We start from the raw sequence: 19328 nt of genomic DNA, 5'->3' as shown, positions 1-19328 counted from the left end.
GTTATCTGGCTTCTAACCAGGAGAGTTATCATTACTGTGTAAATAGTAATATTTGTATTAGTCTTACTTGTTGCTGTTACTTGAAAAATTATGGTGAGCATCTACATTCTGTTAATATACTTGCATTGTAATTAATTTAATATTTTATTATCAGCCTGCAGATATATTTCACTTTGAGGGAACTGTCTATAGCCATCACATGTCTCCAGTTGCTACAAAGCATTGTTTAATAGCAGGTATGTATCTGTTTTAAAAAAACAGATAGATATATATTATATATATATATATATACAGAGAGAGAGAGAGATAAGGTTTATAATAAGCAAGTAATATTTGAGTTGGGTTTTTTCCCGTACTCTGTCTTATATTTACATAAATCAAGTCTTGATAAGATGTAAGTTTACTGGTACAAAAAAATACTGTCCATTAGTTGGATGATGTCAATGAGAGTATCATATTTGTTCTTCTGAAATAATGCATCAATCACTTCTCCTTACTGATAAAATTCTTAGCTGTAATTAGATTCTTTCATTACATAAGTTATCATTTAAAGGTTATTAGATCCAAATATAGTAAATTTTGTGAATAGATCTGTGTATTGTTTACATGTACACAATTTAACTATGTTTAGCAAAAAATATTTGAGGAGATATTTTTAAGTTTCACAAGTATGATCCTGTTTACTTCCAGTTTCTAAATTTTGTTTGTTATATGGTGAATTTGTTTGGACTAAAAATATAAATCTATTATTAGAAGCATTAAGCATGAAGCATCATATTAATAGAAGCATTGCTCTGACTGAATGAGCAGTTATGCAGCTAGCATTTTTCTTCTATTTTTTTGTCATTGCTAAGATTTTTTGTTGTTGTTCTTTCAGTTGCTGGGGGGTTTTTTAACTGTCTTTGTTTCTCTTGTTACAGTTGGTACCAAAAGCCCCAAAGTACAGCTCTGTGACTTGAAGTCTGGATCCAGTTCTCACATTCTGCAGGGTACTTTTTAGTCTGAAACATAAATGTTAAACAATAACTACTTTGAGTAAAAACAAGTCCTGTAAAGAAACACTATATACAATGTATTCTTTGTCAGTAACATGACTAATTTATTTGTAGCCAGTTGTGAAAGTTACACAGTGGCAAGAGGTTCTTCTTGGTGTTTTTCTAGAGCTAATGAATTGCAGAATACAAACATTAAGCAATGAGCAGTCACTACTGATGTTTGGGCATTTTCATGGTCTAATCAATACTGGTTACTATTTATTACATGGTTAAATGTCGTCATTGGTTTGGGGGGTTATGGAGTGGTCAACAAGTGGTGTTTTACCGGGTCTTCAAAAAAGAAGACCAAGTAAAACACGAGAAACTCCCCACCACCCCCCAGGAAAGAAGCCCCCAGAAAAGAAACCAAAACAAAAGAAAATTTCGCTGCTTTTAAGAAAGTATCCCATGGAGATGTTTGAATGGATTTGTTTAGAAGTTTCTGATTTCTGTAGAACAAGCTTTCTGTAGAAGTATATTACCAAATAGTTTCATTTTCCTAGTTCAGTTAAATGTAAGGTTTTATTGTTCCATAATCCATTACTGTTGGCACTCAATGAGAATTTGCCTTTGATGGCCTTTTCTAATTTCTTTCCTTTAATGACTTTCCTGGAGTGTCAATATACATACACATGCTCAAGAGAAGGAAATCATGAGGCAAATCTTCATGCTTCAACTGTAGAGAAATATTAACTCAGACGCAGCAATGTGCCAATGCAGCTTTATTTCTTCAACAGCCAGTTAAGTCTCAAGGGAGCCTAGGTGATTTTTTTTTTAATATGCAAAGCTTAAGCTGTTAAACTTCTATGAGCTGAATTGGCTACAACAAGCATCTCATGTTCTGTATCTAGAACCAAGAGCTCCAGACAGGGCAGGGACAAAAACAGTTCTCTAAAGATCCCGTTTGGTTTCATCAGGGCTTCTTAATTTTGACACAAGAGTTAATGCTGTCCAGGCACAAGCTCCATTGTGTCTTTGTACAGAGCCTGTAATAGCCTGTTACCTCAAGTGCAATATTGGAGGAACAAGTGGGAGGAGAATATGTTATTGATTAGGCATAATCTAGTAATTCTTTGCAAAACTGAAGCAATCAGTAATGTCTTGACCATATGTATGAATATTTTCACATCGGCTAACTCTAGCAGCTGAAATGGAAGTATATGCATGGCTGTAGTTTAATTAATGGATCCCAAAAAAACTGCTCTGAGCCTTCTAAGTGTATCCTGTAGTACCTGTATCTTGGAGGTTTTTCCTATTATCCTGGTCATTACAGGGATTTGATTAATTCAGGTAATGGGAAAGCATTTACTGGAAGATGCACCAGGAACAAGGTGGTTCACACCACCTCTAAACTACATTAGCAAAAATGTGTTTTATGATTTAGTTTATTTTTCAGCAATATGTTTTTGCTTTGACATGAAGCACGTTTGCAGTCTTTCCATTTAGGACATCTTATCCTTCCCGTTTTTTGTATTTATTTAACATAACTTACCAAGTTTTAAAGAGTGTGTGTGTGTGCATGTATGTGTATTAAAAAACAAAACCAAAAAACATGCACATATGTGTATATATATATATATATATATGTATATACAAAAGGACCTTTCAGATTATTGAGTCCAGCTCTTAACCCAACATTGCCAAATTCACCACTGAATTATGTCTCTAAGTGACACATCTGTACATCTTTTGCATATCCCCATGGGCAGCGGCTCAACCACTGCCCTGGGCAACCTGTTCCTGGCAGAATTTTATTTGGAAAGTATGGGAATTTTTCCTAACAGCCAATCAAAACTTCCATTGGTGCAACTTGAAGCCACTTCCTCTCCTGTTGTGTGTTACTTGGGAAACTGACTTCCACCTGGCTACAGGTTTTTTCAGGTGGTTTTAGAGAGCAGTAAGGTCCCCTCAAGTCTCCTTTTCTCCAGACTGAAAACCCCCAGCTCCCTCAGCTGTTCCTTGCTGGATGTGTGTTCAACACCCTTCACTAGCTTCATTGATACTTAAGGAGTTAAGGGAAAAAATACCACAAATTCAGGGCAAAACTCTAAGAGGATAAAATGAGTAAAAAGTTTTAATTGTAAGTATGTAAGGTAGATATAGTTTAAATTTAACATTATTAAAAGATTTGAAGAAAAATAAATGGAAAGTTCCTTCCATGTATGAAAATAACAGTGCTGCACAAAAAGCTGTGACTGAGCTGTAATGTGTTTTGCATGCGTAAAACTATCTTTATTATCAAAAATTATACACATGCAATACTGTGTGTATCACTTTCTGCTCACTGCAATCCCACTCAAGGAAGAAGAAGGAAGAGAAGTAGCTTCTGTCCCAAAATAATAGTTTCACAAAATTTAAATTGATGTTACAATTCAAATTATTATTCTGGCTTGGTGAATCCTATGCAACTAAATATTTGCTTTTACTTTCAGTTAGTTACACAAAATGGTGTGTATAATAAGCTTTTTCATGTAATTCTTAGGTCACAGACAAGAAGTATTGGCAGTGTCTTGGTCCCCACGTCATGAATATGTTTTGGCAACAGGAAGGTAAGGATGTTGCTGAACTGTTAAATGCACTGGAATATTAGTCAGTAAAAATTTTATACATTCTTTAGGCAGACTTACTTCAATTCAAATGCACTTCTGGAGTTAATTTTGTTTGTTGACTTTTACCTGTTGACAATTTTATAGCTTTTCCCTAGCAAAACGAAACCTGAAGAGCTGTCAATGAGTCATGCTTATTTTAAATTTGTTAAGTTTTTAAGCAAGTTTGTACAGAGTTTTGAAACACTAACTGTAACTACTGGTATAGGAAAATGGTAGAATATTAAGGAGTTACTCACTTCTTTACTGTTTATTAGTGTGTGCATTGCTAATCCATATTATAATAAAGTAAAACATGATTAGCTCAAACTACCATTCTGGTAATCACACTTAGTTATGTCAAAAGGAATATCTTTGGTAGCTTAGCTGATGTAACTTTCCAGGCCACAGTAATTCAGTGAATATAGATTGTATGTTGATATTCTCAGCTTTTTTTTGTTTTCAGTCCAGACGTTTTTAATGTAAAAAAATCCTCTTGGCTGTTCTACAACTTTCATGTATGTTAGCTTTTGATTATAGTGTGACCTTTCTCTTCTTGCTTTTTAGATGCCGTGGTTTTTTTTTTCTTTTGCAGAGAAGAACAACTAGTTCATAGGTTTAGTGGAATAGCTGTTTTATAAGTCTAGTGAAGTTACCAGATTTGCAAACCTTTCGTTTCTGAAGTCAGACTTCTGAAAGGCTTACACCGTTGGAAAATGTTTTAAAAGTGTGTTGTTTAGGGATTGCTTTGTTTGTTTGTGTGTGGGGTTTTTGTTGTTGTTTGTTTTGTTGTAGCAGATGAAAAATTGTTTGTTTGTAGACAGCTTCTGTACCAGTCATGCAATTCATCTGTGATAACAAAAGCCCAAATTCTCAGAGCACTGCTACAGACAATGCTGGCGTCTGTAGCTACAGTTTAGGCAACAGAAGTATTAGCAAATTTATTCTCAGGCTGTGTGTATTCTCACCCTGTGTGCAAGGGTGTTATGTTGTAATCAAAGGGACAAGTGTATTGTGTTGCAGGTGACGATTCACTCTTAGGTCCTGATAGTGTACCAGTAGAAGTTATTAATACATGTAAATGAAAGTCTGAAGTCTGCCTTAAAATATTTCAATGGAATTCTGTTGACTGGAGTGTGCCAACATGATGAGTGGTTCAGAATAGTTGCTGGACCAAGGTGAGTGCCTGGTGTGTTGACCAAAGACAGTTCCTGAACCGTAGTGCACTCAATTTCCCTAATTTTAGCAAATCTGTTTTTCTTAGTGCTGATGGTAGAGTAAAATTATGGGATGTGAGGAGAGCTTCTGGATGTCTGAGTACGCTTGATCAGTACAATGGAGAAAAGTCCAAAGCATCTTCTGAGGCAGGTAATACAAAATATAACTGGTGGTAATTCATATGTAACTGGAGTAATTCTTATATTTCATGAATGTTTGGAATACCAAGACCAGCAAGGGGAGTAGTGATAATCCAGTTGTTACTTAGTACATAACAGAGGCCATTCAGCTTTGTTCAGTTACTTCTGTTATAGAGTCAGTGTTTGTTGTTTGGGACCTTGTTTAGAGAGATTGCCTTAACAATAGCAGTGTAGCTATTCTAAATGGCTTTCCTCTAAAAAGGAAAATTCTGTTATCTTTTTTGTGAGTGGAAGAATTCATTTATGCTGTGGATTAGCCCTTATAAAAAATATAAAATTGATTGATATTTAAAAAATTATTGAGAGGAAAATTTTCTAAAGAAGCTCGTACTTGGTCAAAAAAGAAGAAATACTGTTTAATGAAAAACAAAATTTGATGTCACTCCAAAGATAACTAGTGCCATTTCATACCTTCCTTTGAAAAACATGTTGACTTGTTCAATCACAACATCTTTCTTTTCAACTTTATTTTCATCAGACAGGTTCAAGATTATTTTTTGGTTATCTAATACCAGTTGTATAGGCTAGGGTATTTCATTTATTGAAATATATATGAACTAAACAAATAGCAGGTAATAATTATTTTCTACTAAAATCTTTAAAAAGCAGTTCACACTTCTACCTAAAAGGTGAAATGTCTAAATTAGGTACTGCAGTATAGTACAGAGAGACCTTATCCTGACAGCTTCAGAGCTGACCAAAAGCTACAGCGTGTTGTTGAGTGTATTGTCCAAATGCCTCTGGAACACTGACAGGCTGGGGGCATCAACAAATGGATGATAGATTGAACAGAACTGGCCCTTGAACTGCACCATGAGGAGCACTGCGGGTGGCCAGATGCTCTTATAAACAAAAAATTAAATTATTTTTAACTGAATGTTACCATTTAAACAGCACTTGCAGTGCTCCACATTGAAGTAAAAATGTATACAAAGCAGTAACTTTTTTCTAGACACCTGAGACAGCTCTTTTTTTTCCTGGCAGCAAACACTGCTCACAATGGGAGAGTTAATGGTTTATGCTATACAAATGATGGACTTCACCTGCTAACCATTGGTACAGATGATCGGATGCGACTCTGGAATAGCTCCACTGGAGAAAACACCTTAGTAAGTTTTCAAGGAACTTCGGATGTGTTTTCACTTTCATTTAATTTTAAGAGATCTATAATTTTTGCAGTTTTCAGTAGAACGTGGATTTAATTTTCAGAAAGGATGTAACTGCTCAATTTTATCACTAGAAGATTTGGTAAACTTTTTTTCCTTCCAAATTTCTTTTCTTCTACTTATTGTAAAGAGCAATAATATGAAGAAGCCTAATCTGCTTAAAGGTTGAATATGGTAACTCTAAGTTTATGAATTTGAGAGTATAGCTATAAGCATTTCATACAGTAATAAAAAGTTGAATAAGCAGTGACTGTTGGTAGAAAATTTTGGGGTTTTTTAAACTATTAGTTGCCAAGGTACCACAGAGCAGTTGGCCGTACCTGAGAGTTTCACTGGCTGCCTGGCTTTCTTACAAATCTCTTTCTGTTTTTGTGGAATCTCTCCTGTGAAGTTGTATGGCAGTATTAAAAATATCTACTCATCCATCCTTCCAGATTTGTGTTGGAAGCACACAGCAGCAGGAATGAGGGGTGGGAAACATGTTAAACCTCTACTGATATTGCAGTCTTTTCAATGGCTTTTGGATTTTTTTGTTCTGAAGGTTCTTGTTTTAATTTTCTGTTCAATAAAGAAAATAGTTTTCTTTGTTTATTTTGAAAGAAGAACAAACTAGGTAAGTCAGTGTCCATGGAATTTTAGTCAGCTGTAATTATGGTCTGTCATTGCTATCAGGAAAGAAATTTTGTTATACCTCAGAAATCTTTTATTTCTCCTGCTTAGTTTCAGAACAGAGCAAAAATAATTCCATATAGCTACTTAAATAAAAAGACTTCTCTCCATCCTACCCGTATTTGCTAGCTTGTTCTCAGTACCTCATACACAAACATCTTCCTGTCTTCAAACTGCCACCACCAGAGTTTTTTCACTCTCTTGTTACCAGCTGGATCACTGTTTTTTTGCTTTTTCTGTGCTTTTTAGTTCATCGACTTGTTTTATAGGCTATTTTACAGTTTTCTAATCTGGTGTGGAATAGCTTGACCCTGCTTTGGTTTTTAAAGTTTGGAGTTGTATTGCCAGAGTACTGTATTTTCACATGCCCAGAGGTATTGCTTAAAATAATTTTAAGGCATCAGAAAACAAATAAATGCATGTACAAGTAATACAAGTTTACACCATAGTCCTTTCATTTCCCTGACTAGCCCATCCTTTTAACCTAAATATTTCTTTCCTGTATCTTTCAAAAGGTATAGAAACTAAGCCATACATGTGATTTTCTTTTAACAATGTCACTTTTGTGTACAATATTAGCAAAACTCTCTGTTTTAATCTTAAATCTCCCTACCTAAAACTGAAGGCCTAGAGTTAAGAAAGAAAAAAATTCCAATTGTGAAATCTTTTGACTATAAGCTAAGAAATTTGTAAAGTTCATCATGTGAATATTCTAACACAATGCATTTTCTTCTTGAAAAAATAGTCAAAATTGTAATGCTTTGTTTTAATTAAATCTGTTTAGAGGAAGGCTATACTGTTTCCATTAATATATTTCTCTATCTCTTCATAAATACACTTTTGATGTCTGATAGGACTTAATTAGACTGATATAGCCAACTGGAATATTTCCAAACATGTTTGGAAACTTCACTTTCAATCTTTTATGAGATTTTTATCTGTATAAAACTTGTCAAGAGCTTAAAACTCTATGAAAGTGTAGCTTGAGACATTAGTACAGGTGTTAATGAGGTGGTTTTATGCTATTTTAATTTGCAAGACTTCCCTTACACCTCACCACAGAGGTCTTAGAAATTTTTCCTATCAAGCTACCCTGGGCAAAAATGGTCCAGTATTTTTTTGTTGAACTTGTAAATAATTCCATTGTCTTGTATCTTTTGGTTTTTTATTGCTATTTCCAGCAAATTGTTCTTATCTCAACCCATGATCTCTGCCTTTTGTGCCTTGAATCTGAGGCAGGAGGGTGGGTGTACTGAATTGAAAATACCATTCCTAAACCACAACAGGTGGTAATTCCTGAACCATGTCTAATTTCAGCGAGGGTTTAGATACTTGATGCAGATCTGGCATGCAACAGCCTGTGTAAATCCTATTTCTTAGTGTGGAGTTGCTAATTTTTAGGCTTTTCTTTTCTTTTCTTTTCTTTTCTTTTCTTTTCTTTTCTTTTCTTTCTCTTAAAGTTGATATTAAGAAGTGTAAACTTTATTGAACATAAAACCAATTCTCTGGATAGACATCTATATTTTGAAATATCAAGAGATATATTAACGTAACCCAAAATTAATTTTATTGAGTATTAAACATGAAGTAAAATTGACCTTTTAATATAATTTCCTGGGGTTTTACTTAATAGCTGACTATGTAATCTGTGTGATCTTTCATTTTGCAGGTGAACTATGGGAAAGTCTGTAATGAAAGTAGGAAAGGACTCAAATTTGCTATCTCTTGTGGCTGTAATCCAGAGTTTGCCTTTGTTCCGTATGGAAGTACCATTGCTGTTTATACAGTTTTCACAGGAGAACTGATAACTATGCTTAGAGGGCATTATAGTACTGTCAACTGCTGTGTATTTCAACCTCATTTTCAGGTAAGTAAAATACAAGCAGTATTCCAGACAAGAAGGAATATTTATGCAGATTGACATAACATTTGCATTATAAAAGCATTCACTTTTCAGGGATATACTTTAATCAAAGATCATAAGAAGGAGTATTGTGGTTTATGTGTCATCCAGGAAAAATTTAGTCAAGTTTTTGGGATGACATTTTCTGGATTAGGTTACTTCCACTGCTTCTTTTGTCTCTCATGTGTAACTTCTCCATATACCTTTAGTAACTTTTTGGCTTTTGTAATCATTAATAAAGCATATGTGTGAAGGCTTTTGTTTTCTGTAAAACTGAAGAGGAGTTGTCTTTCTCAGAGATATCTGAGACTAATCACATTAAGAAAAAAATGTGAAGTGCATTAGTCCTGCTGTGAGTACTGAGAAGGCTCTCAAATACTTTGCTAAGGTGATCTTTCTCCAATGCCTGTAGTTACACTTTGGATAAAGTGCTGACAACATTGTGAGATTCTTAAATTAATGAGAGAACATTTCAACTGAGAAATAACCATAGCATTACAGGGACTCATGGTACTGACAGATTTTTTTTTTTCCTTCTTCTCTGCCTTTTTCTTTTCCTATCTCCTCTGGTATATTTTTCTCTTGTAGTAAAAGAGTTAAGGATAACAAAAGTTAATTTGTTATGAGATACTTTAGAACAGATTATTCATATGGCATGTCTTGTGCCAAGAGCAGAATAGATGATAGTATGGATTTTCAGGCCATCACATAGTTGCCCTCATGTATTAAGGATCATGCTTCATGTCCCAGCTCTGCCTTCCTTGCCTGCTGTTTCTGAGTATCAGGCAGAAATATTTGATGCAGAAGGGGTGTGTAGATACCTTTTCATGACCTGTCATATGATGCATCATAGAAGTGACTCTGGTAGCTTCTGCTTTGTTTCCAGTAGCTTTGATTGAATCACTAGGACTGTATCACTGAGACAAATTTCACTGAAAATTATGGACACCTTATGGACCTGTGGTAGACCCAAAGCTAATAAGCCTTGATAGATCTGGTAGGCAGTTCTGATATGAATAGTCAGTGAGATACATGGACTGCAATATTCACATTGTGGCTAAAGCACATCTTTCCCAGAAGGTTCTTGAAAAGCTTTTTGTCTTTTCAAGAATAGCTTCCCAACAAAACTTCTAGTTTATATAGTTATCTTTGGTATTCTTTTTGATAAACTGAAGAGGTGAGGCTAATTAGGTCTCACTGTAAAACATGTTTTACTTGTTTTACATGTGGTGTCTCTACCTTGGCATTTAAGATCCATGGTAAAGGATCACTCGTGTATGCATATGCACACAAGAACTACAGTCACTGTATCTAGAAGTTTGTGATGTCAACAACTTCATTTGCTTATCTGATGTGACTCCTGATTCTCTTTCAGAAGCACCCTTTTCCAGAGTTCAGTTCTATACTGTAGAAGTGTGACTGGATTTTCTTTTTTCATAAATGCTGTGCTTTCAGTTGTATTAAATAGTTAGTCTGAGAAACAGCATTGATATATGTCATGGTTTGACACTGGCTTAATACCAGGCACCCACAAGAGTCGTTTGCTTACCCTCTTCTGCTTGGGCAGAGTTGGGCAGAGGAGAGAGAAAAAAAGAATTAACGAAGGGCTCATAAGTTGAGGTAAGGACTGGGAGAAAAACATTCTAAGGGCAAAACAGTTTCAAATATAAAGGTAGAAAGTAAATTTATTGTTAACAGAGTCATAGGAGGATAATGAGAAGTAAAATAAGCCTTTAAAACACCTTTTTGCCCCTCACCTCCTCCCTCTTTCCCACTGACAGTGCAGGGAGGCAGGGCACGGGGGTTTGCTCAGTTCATCACTGGAGATCATCTTCTGTTCACTCAGGGAGGGGAGTCTTTTCTCTGCCATGCCATGGGGTCCCTCCCATGGGCAAACAGTCTTCCCAAAAACTGATGTGGTGTGGGTTACTCATCTGTAGGGTGCAGTCCTCTAAGGATAGGCTGCTCTGCTTTGGAAGTAAGGGCCCTCTGTCTCTGGAAACAGGAGCCTTTTTTTCTGGATGGGTCACCCACTCCAGCATGAGCACTTTTCCCACGGGATGCAAGTGGATCTCTGCATCCCCTATGGACTTCTTGCATTACAGTGGGACAGCCTGTTTCACTATGGTCCTCACCACGGCTTGCAGAGGAATCTTGGCTCTGACATTTGGAGCACCTCCTCCCCCTCCTTCTCCGCTGACCTTGGTGTCTCCATGTTCTTTTCCCTCACATGTTCTCACCTCCTCCTCTTCTCTGTCTAGAAGAAAAGCTGTTGCCCGTAGTTCCATTGCCCACAAGTTCCACTAATTCAAAGACTCCTGCAGGATCCCGCAGTGCCAAGTTGGTCTCCTCTGGGTTCCGTGCTGGGGAGTTGTTCCCATGTTTTCGCCATCAGCCGTGTGGCTGCACCCCCACACGTGAACAGTGCTGGCTGCCGTGGTGCTGGTGCTGTTTAACACCTCCCCTCCTGCAGGCTGCCGGGAAGGGGAAGCCGCTGCTGCCCCTGCCCGCTTTGCCCACAGCACGGCTGGCTAGGGGCAGGGGCCAGGCAGGGGGAGGCCACGGGCCGCACCCCGATGGTGGCATCCATGGTGCCTCACCACCCCAGGGACAAAAATGCATGTATGCTGTTTTGATTTTCTTCTTAAATGTCATCACAGAGGCATTACCAACCTTTCTAATTGGGCCAGCAGCATGTCCATCTTCAGAGCCATCAGAGATTGGCTCTGTTGAACATGGTCAAAGCTTCTCGCTGCTTCTCAGCTACGCCTGCGGCCCTCCCCCACTACCAATAAACCAGGCCATGCCAAATCCACACACCTAATCAGGATGTCAACACCAAAGGTAGTGCTACTGTTATTTTCACTGTGTTCACACATGTACTTCCAAGTATCTTATCCTATCTTGACACAATTAAGTACATTCATCAGTCTTCATATGATTCCAATAGAAATTACGATTTTGCCAGTAAAATTTCTTTCCTAAGAATGTATTATTGTTTGTAAAATTTATAGTCACCTCTTCTATTTTACTCTCTCAAACATTATTAAATCAATATGCTGCAAAGTTATTCACAACTGTACATTTGTATTTTGTTACTAGTTTTAAGTAAAATCACTTTTGCTTGATAAAACATGCTCTATTGCAAATTCTGTTGAGTGATATATATATATATATATATATTCTAACTCTGCAGTAACTTAATCATTGAATAATCTTTTCCATTGTCATGTTTAGGATTTAAAAAATGTCAGTTCATTCTTGTCTATATTATTCTGCCTTTTTTTTTTCTTTCTGAATGGCATATCAGCTCACTTTCAGCTTTGGAATTTTTCAATACATATCAAAACATAATTAAGCAAGCTGGAAGTTTTCCTTGATGGTTCTTCTAAGTCTCTCTGATGTAAGCTATGTATACGTGGTGAAATGTGTAGCAGTGGTTTTGTAACTTTTTTGTTACTTGTTAGCACTTAATTGGACTTTAGGACCCTGTGTTCATGAGAAACAAGATCTACATCTTTTCCGTAGTTGTGGCCATTTCCATCTGGTATTCTCTGTCTGTTAAGTGTTCTTCATATTAACAGTCTTATAAACTTTTCCTGCTGTCTTTAACCCTGGTGACTGATTTGTGTCCTACCCATCCTCAAATCTGGTCCTTAGATTTTCTCACTATTTTTTACTGTGTTCAGAATTCCTTATTAATATTGATTGCTGTCGGTCCCTCATGGTATTTCTGTTCATTCACTGCATTTTAATTGCTAACTTTGTATGTACCTCATAACTAGAATAGGCTCTAAGAAGAAACTTAAACTTTGCACCAATTAAGTATTTGAGATGAGAAGTGTCTTACGTTTGCTTGGAACCATGTAATCAAATGTGATCACTGATAACCAAGCAGCTAGCTATTTGAGATTCAATTACACTAGTCTTTATCTGTTCTTATCCAAATTAATTAGCATGTTTGTGTGAAATACCTTTTATGTTTGAGGTGCAGTACGGAGCTGTCTCTAGAGAATGGTATGAGCTTTAGTTAATGTGTGTGTGTATGTATGCCTTTTCTGATCCTAGGAACAGAACCATAAAATCCACTATATTATTGTTTGCCTGTACTGTTCTTACATAAATATTTCTGTAAAGCTAATAAGATGTTAGACTGCTTGAGTAATAAGAACTGCAGAATTTGGCCCTTTAATAAGAAGCATTAATTTAATAGGAGGTCAGTAATTTCCAGGGTGGTGTGGAAGAGAAAATCTTCATTGTGCAATGTCTTAGATGATGTTTACAGTTGGATCTAACACAATAGATACCAGTGTGCCATATTATCTGCTTAGAATGATTTAAATAAACAAACAAGTCCTACGTTTCCCTTTCAGAAAAAGAAATCACATTCATCATGTATGAATGACATGTCATAAAATAGTAGGCGTGCAACAGGAAGCAATTTTTATTTAATCATGCTGCTGCTCATACTGTTCAAGAAATGCTAGTGACTGCATTTGGCAAATGCAGTAGTGGGCTATTACGCAAAGTTAACTGAAAGTCAAATTAGGTTTTATTTACACTCGTTCCATATATTGTACTATAAACATGCATAAAGCATGTTTGTAGTGCAGTATATGTGTCTGTCTTGTATTATAACATAATTCTACATAGAAGTCACTAGCTCTTCATTTGACTGACTTACGGTGTGAGTCACCAGTTCAGATAGTAATAATTAATTGTAAGCATTGCTAAATAAAGTCGATAGTAGCTGAAGATCTTGCCATACCAGGATCAGAAAGTGAGACAAGTGGTAAAAAGGATTAAAATGGAAATATGCGGCTGTGACATTGCTCATGAGGAGATATTTTGGCTTAGGAAGATCTTTTAAAGTTCTTAGTGACATTCTATATTCTATCAAAGACAGAAGGCCCAAATACAGTACTGCTGACAGAAGAAAGTAGAGTTCTTTGGTGTACCTATCTTCCTTTAACCAAGTTAAGTAGGATGCTTATCTCTCTTAAAATTTTAAACTCTAATCTTGAATGTTTTTTTGCATGAACAACTGCATGCATAGTACTAGTTTTTGAAAAGTATGGGAGCTTGCTTGAATAAGATTACCCACATAAATGTTTATAGGAATAGAGCATTAAGTTTCTGCACCAAATGTCAACATAATTCATGCAGTTCTAATTATATATAAATTACGTAGGAAACTTCCTGCCAAGACAGACCTGTGATAACATACTGAGCTTACATTGAATCAACATACTCATAACATGCACATATGCAGAGAGTTGCTAGTTTAAGTGTAAAAGCCAGCATACTTAAAGCAAGGCTTTCATACTGTCAGCCTGAATACCACAAAAAAAAAAAAAAACTGTGTGTCTCACTCAGGCAGTTTAAATACATGGCAACACTCAAGTGTTGTCAGACATCACATGTAATAGGCAGGAATATAATTCAGTATTGAAGACATGAGAATATCTTCATACCTGTTAATTTAAGTAGCACATTGGAAAATGCAAGTGTTATAGGTGCAAAATTTACTGCAAAGATGGTGTTAGTATTTCTCACCAGTAAAATTTTCTCATCTTAAAGTGACAGAGAAGTCTGTATTTCCTTTAGTACAGAACTACAGAACTGTTCTTTAGTACAGAACAGTAAGAAAATTAAGATATATTTGACTTAGAGCTATTTGGTGAAAGGACTGTTTGTTGCCATGTGTTACAGGGCTCCTTGTGCAATGGGATCTCAGTCCTTAGTCATTACCATAATAACTAATAAGAGTTATTTATATTAAAAGTAGTAAATTAGTCTTTCTGATTCATGTCTTCCCAACAGGGTACAAGCCTCATACTACACTATTTTTTCTTTTCCTTCCCTAGGCATACTGAAACTACATTTACTTAATACTTTTTTGTTCCATACATATTCTCTTTTTTTTGTATATATTACTAGATTCTTGATTCTTCTGAGTTTATTCATGGTTTTTAATTATAATAAAATATTTGTCTTTTTTCTTGTTTGTGTGGGTTATTTCATTTTTTTTTTACTTGTCCATAAACAATCTCCTAAAGTGCCTAACTGTTAAAATAGGTGTATTTTCAGGAGATAAGAGAGAGGGAAAAAGAAAAATTTATTTAAGCAATACAGTTCATTTCAATGTGGTTTTGCTGTTTTGATGAGCAATCTGGGGAAAATATAAAAACATATTAATTTTGTTTTGGCATATTATTTAAAATACTACTTATCCAGATCTATAATATAAATTAGAAATTGACTATTTGCCTTTATTTTTAAATAATATTCACTATCTTTTTTAATATTCACTTTTCTTTTTTTCTGCCCAGTATGGTATCTGTTCAGTAAATTTGTATGAAAGTAACTTTTGCTTGTTTTTTCACAGGAACTTTATAGTGGTAGCAAAGACTGCAATATCCTTGCATGGATACCAGCTCCACGAGAGCCAGATCCTGATGATATTTCTGAAAAGGTAGTGAAATTTTGAGTTTGAACTGTACTTTTTTATGGCCGTTATATTTGGGCAGATTGTGTGGAAAGTCAGTATGAAGTATATGATTCACCACCAACATTTTTAACAATTTCTAATTAAAGGAGAATCACTTATTATTTCTGTGCAATATTTTGATTCTTGTAGGGTTTTTAGAAGGCATTTTCTCTTGTAGTCTAGTCAAATCTTTTTCAGGCTGCTAGCTTCCTACTTAGTAGTTCATGTCATTTCACTATGGGTCTTTCAAATTCTCCTTCTTTAATTTCCAAACTTCTTTCTGCAGTTTATACTGTTTTGGAATTGTAGAGGTGCTAGATTGTATTTTAAATTGTTTAAGAATATATTGACTATTAAGTAGTAAGATTAGGGATACCACACTTCATACGCAAATATTTTTGATGTGAAAATGTAATAAAAGAGTTTCTAAATACATTTATTTTTGTGCCCAAGGCAATACATTCAGGATGATTCCAGGGAAGATCATATGTAAGACTGTTTTCTAGCAGAGTACTTTCTCTCTCTCTTGGACAAGAAATATTTCAGTGAACAGTCTGAGTGGGAAAAAGTCTATATTTTAATTAACTGAACCCATTCACAGGATCAGAGTCTGGCAAACAGTACTGATGTTGAAAAATGAGGGTGTATTAATGTTTTGGCCCATAGCATGTGAAAATTACAGTTTTTAGAATTTCAGCATCGTTCCATTTTAGATGCAAAAATTATAAGAAGCATAAAATTGTTGTAACATATGCTTTTTGTAAGTTTTTGTACTTTAAAACTATCCTGCACTTAAGCAGAAAAGAAAAATGTAGTTCCAAAGGTTTGATACCCTAAACACAAATTGTGTTGACCTGAAATCAACATTTTTGCTGTGAAAATTTTGATGTGAAGAAATTGGATTTTTCTTATTCTGAAAAACAACCCACAGCAACAAGGTTATTTACTTAGCTCTGATTAGAACTGCTCCTTTAAATTTGACACAGTAGCAGTATGTAATACATGCCATTGTTTTGAAATCTGTTAAGCTACAGCTGCTGTTTGCAAATGCTGTAGATGAACCCTGTAGATGAGATGTCTCTGTAAGAAGCTGTTTTGCTGTCCACAGGCCATTAATTCATTTTTCTTCTCAGGTGCTAGAATAGGCATTTGAGTGCTTGTATGACTAGAATCTGAACCCAGAATAGAAGTAAACAAGAAAAGAAATTTACCCTAAGTCACTGTGATTCAGTGCATTGCATAGCTACACAAACCCTTTAGCTGGACCCTAGTGGGGCTGAGGTGAGAAATATTTCTTGGATGTGGGTAGAGGCCAGGCTGCTTCCTGAAACTGTAATGCTAAGTTATGATGGGCTGAGGATATTGTGATCTAAATTAAAGCAGTGGCACACAATAAACACTGTTATAACATTTGTTACATTTTGTGCCAAATATTTGTAATACTTCCAGTCAGTTCTCCCGATATTTTATGCCGAAATTGAAATAAAATACAATACTATTTCTTTTCATAATTTATCATGTCTCAAACCAGCAGAATGTCTAAAAAAGTAGTGAAAGGTAATGCAGTACTGATGAGAGACAGACTAGTTCGCCTACAGGTAGTCATTTAAAAAGAGCATTTTGCTTTGCCCTTATTTGATTGTAGTATTTTTAATTAAGCAAAACCCTGAGAATTTTTATTTTCCCTAGTCTCTGCTTCAACAACATGTAAATCCAGCATATGAAGACGCATGGAGCAGCAGTGATGATGAAGGCTGAATTTAAATTATGAGCTGATATGAAATTATGAGCTGGCATTCAGGCACTGCTTTCATGGACTTTTACAGAATTGGACATTGTTGGATTTATCACACCTGGATTTTAGGTACAGTTCTGTTAGAGCAATGTCTTTCAGAAATAAGTTTCCACTGTTCTCTGTGTTTCTTTGTCACTGTAATGTTAAATCCAAATGATTACTTTTTCATACTTGCTGACTTTTGTACTTACACATTGGTATACTTTATTCAGTGTTGAACAGCTGATAAAGAAAAAATAAAAGCCCTTGGGACCAGTCTAAATCAACATTGTTTCTGTTATCTTTAGAACATGAGGAGATAACCCATTCATTTCCAAAACACATGATACAGAGGATTTTCCATGAAAGATGGGCAGCTCAGAAATACTTCCAACTTACTTTTGTCAATGTCTTGAAGGAACAGATTGTATCAATTTTCAAGTGCTTCTGTGCTGTGGGAGTCAACAGATGTTTGCGCCTATTCTTCTTGCATTTTCAGTTTTGCATGTTTTTCCATAAATGCAGTATTCAGTTCGGAAAGAGGTATAGCAGGGATCCTCTATTCAAGTATTTATATGGTGACCCTATCATCTAATATCTGAATCTGCCCCAGAAAGCTAAGAATAGAAACTAGTTTAGAGTTTTGTTGCTCCTCTTAGCAGGTTTTTAAGATCAGCCTTCTATGTACGAATTACACATCTTTAGCAAATGTAAAGGATTCCTGAACAAAAACAGGGTTAAGGTACAGTACAAGGCAGAGAATAGATCACATTTCAAGTTAAAAATACTGAATGTAATCCTTCCAAACTGTTTTCATCTAAAACATTTTGTTGTCCTAATGCCTGCTCTGTTTTGAAAGGGAGGAGTTTTGTGAGGTTATTGTCTCATCTCAGTCACTAGTTTGTGCTTCAGATATAATGTAGTGTCTGTCACTAAAGAATGTTTTCAGATTGCTTAAAGCATCACCAGCAAAAGTATCAGTAAAAACTGGTCCAGTATAAAAGCAACAGCAGGACAAGGTTTGTTGGCAAGGTTCACTCTTAAGGGCACACTGAGGAAAAGCAAATGAAAATGCAGACTCAATCAATCTAGTCCAAAATAAACCAAAAACTATGCCACAGAACTTATAACTGAAGTTAAATGACTTAGCAAAGGACTCAGAGGATTTACTATACCACACCAGTAACTTACTTACAGACCTAACTTACAAATCTAAAGTACTTAGAGAATCTAGGAGAGCAGCATTTCGTGTCCACTTGGAATATGCACACTTGCATGCATACAGACACAAAGAGCCTGTACAAGGTAGAAAATTCCCCTCAAAAGTAATGAAATACCCACTTCAGATGCCTTTGTGAAGGGTGGAGCCTCAAGGAGTCGGGGCTGTCACTGTTCAGGGATCCTCAGAGTACAGCAAACTTGGGAGTTCCCTGGCTCTGAGAGGCCCCACTCACAAGGGCTTTGCTGGTCACAGCCACTGCTCCAGGAGAGCTCAAAGGGGCTCACTTTGGAGCACGGTTTGTAGGGCTGCAAGAGACATAACAGTGTTTTATCCTGGCCACACTTTGGAATGGAAACTTTCTCTGAAAGTCTGAGAAGAAAACATATTATCATACTTGGGCTCTTATTCAGGCCAAAAAAGTGTCCAAGGCTGTTCATTAAAACACAGGAGCTCGTTAGACATCACAAATTCCTGGGAACAGTGTTTTTACTGATAAGTCAAGAGAGGCTCAGTCTGGGTGCTGTTCCTAAGGAGCATTTCTCAGATCACATCAGGAGAGGGATTTGATGCACTATTGGCAAATAACCTTTTAAACGTCCATTTTTGCCTAAGTTGCACCATGAATGAAGAATTCAGCTCAAGAAGAGGTGGGCTGTGAATTATTTGTCCAAGTATCTTCTTACCCAGATGCCTTTGGGTTTAGTGTCTCAAACAGTTGAAGAGAAATTAGTTGCCCTGGGGGCTTCTTGCATCTACTGGCAGCACATATCTTCTTCATAGGAGTCCTTCCACCAACCTCTTCTGTTGGTGGTATTATTCTCCTTCTTGACTGTTGTCCTCTGCTGGAGGAGAGGTGTTTCTTATGAGGAAAATGAGAAACACCTGTCTCTCATGTGGGCAAGAATCCAGACACATTCTACAACCCAGCACCTGCAAGCCTTCCACATAATGGTAGTTGCTGACGCACGGTGTTTAGTTTGTGAATTTTAAAACATCTTGGTACTAACCAGCATCTCAAACACCAATTTTTGTGAAAATACTACTTTAAAGAATGGCATTTTTGCTAT

At 36.1% G+C, this 19328-nt stretch overlaps 1 protein-coding gene across 1 annotated transcript in view; it reads left to right on the top strand.

Moving 5' to 3' along the window:
- ERCC8 (ERCC excision repair 8, CSA ubiquitin ligase complex subunit) overlaps positions 1-17316 on the top strand; it is a 29430-nt gene extending 12114 nt beyond the window's left edge. Inside the window, exons 5-12 of the mRNA XM_041414583.1 lie at positions 155-236; positions 921-989; positions 3517-3583; positions 4884-4987; positions 6022-6146; positions 8542-8739; positions 15164-15250; positions 16955-17316. Of these exons, the coding sequence (XP_041270517.1) occupies positions 155-236; positions 921-989; positions 3517-3583; positions 4884-4987; positions 6022-6146; positions 8542-8739; positions 15164-15250; positions 16955-17023 (801 nt within the window). The 3' untranslated portion in view covers positions 17024-17316. The remainder of the gene's footprint in view (positions 1-154; positions 237-920; positions 990-3516; positions 3584-4883; positions 4988-6021; positions 6147-8541; positions 8740-15163; positions 15251-16954) is intronic.
- Positions 17317-19328: the final 2012 nt, after the last annotated feature.

The sequence above is a fragment of the Onychostruthus taczanowskii genome, unplaced genomic scaffold (genome assembly GCF_017590055.1).
Source record: "Onychostruthus taczanowskii isolate IOZ18803 unplaced genomic scaffold, ASM1759005v1 scaffold46, whole genome shotgun sequence".
NCBI classification, from domain to species: domain Eukaryota; kingdom Metazoa; phylum Chordata; class Aves; order Passeriformes; family Passeridae; genus Onychostruthus; species Onychostruthus taczanowskii.
The sequence above is the reverse complement of the archived record's forward strand: the minus strand, read 5'-3'. Positions and strand labels throughout refer to the sequence as shown.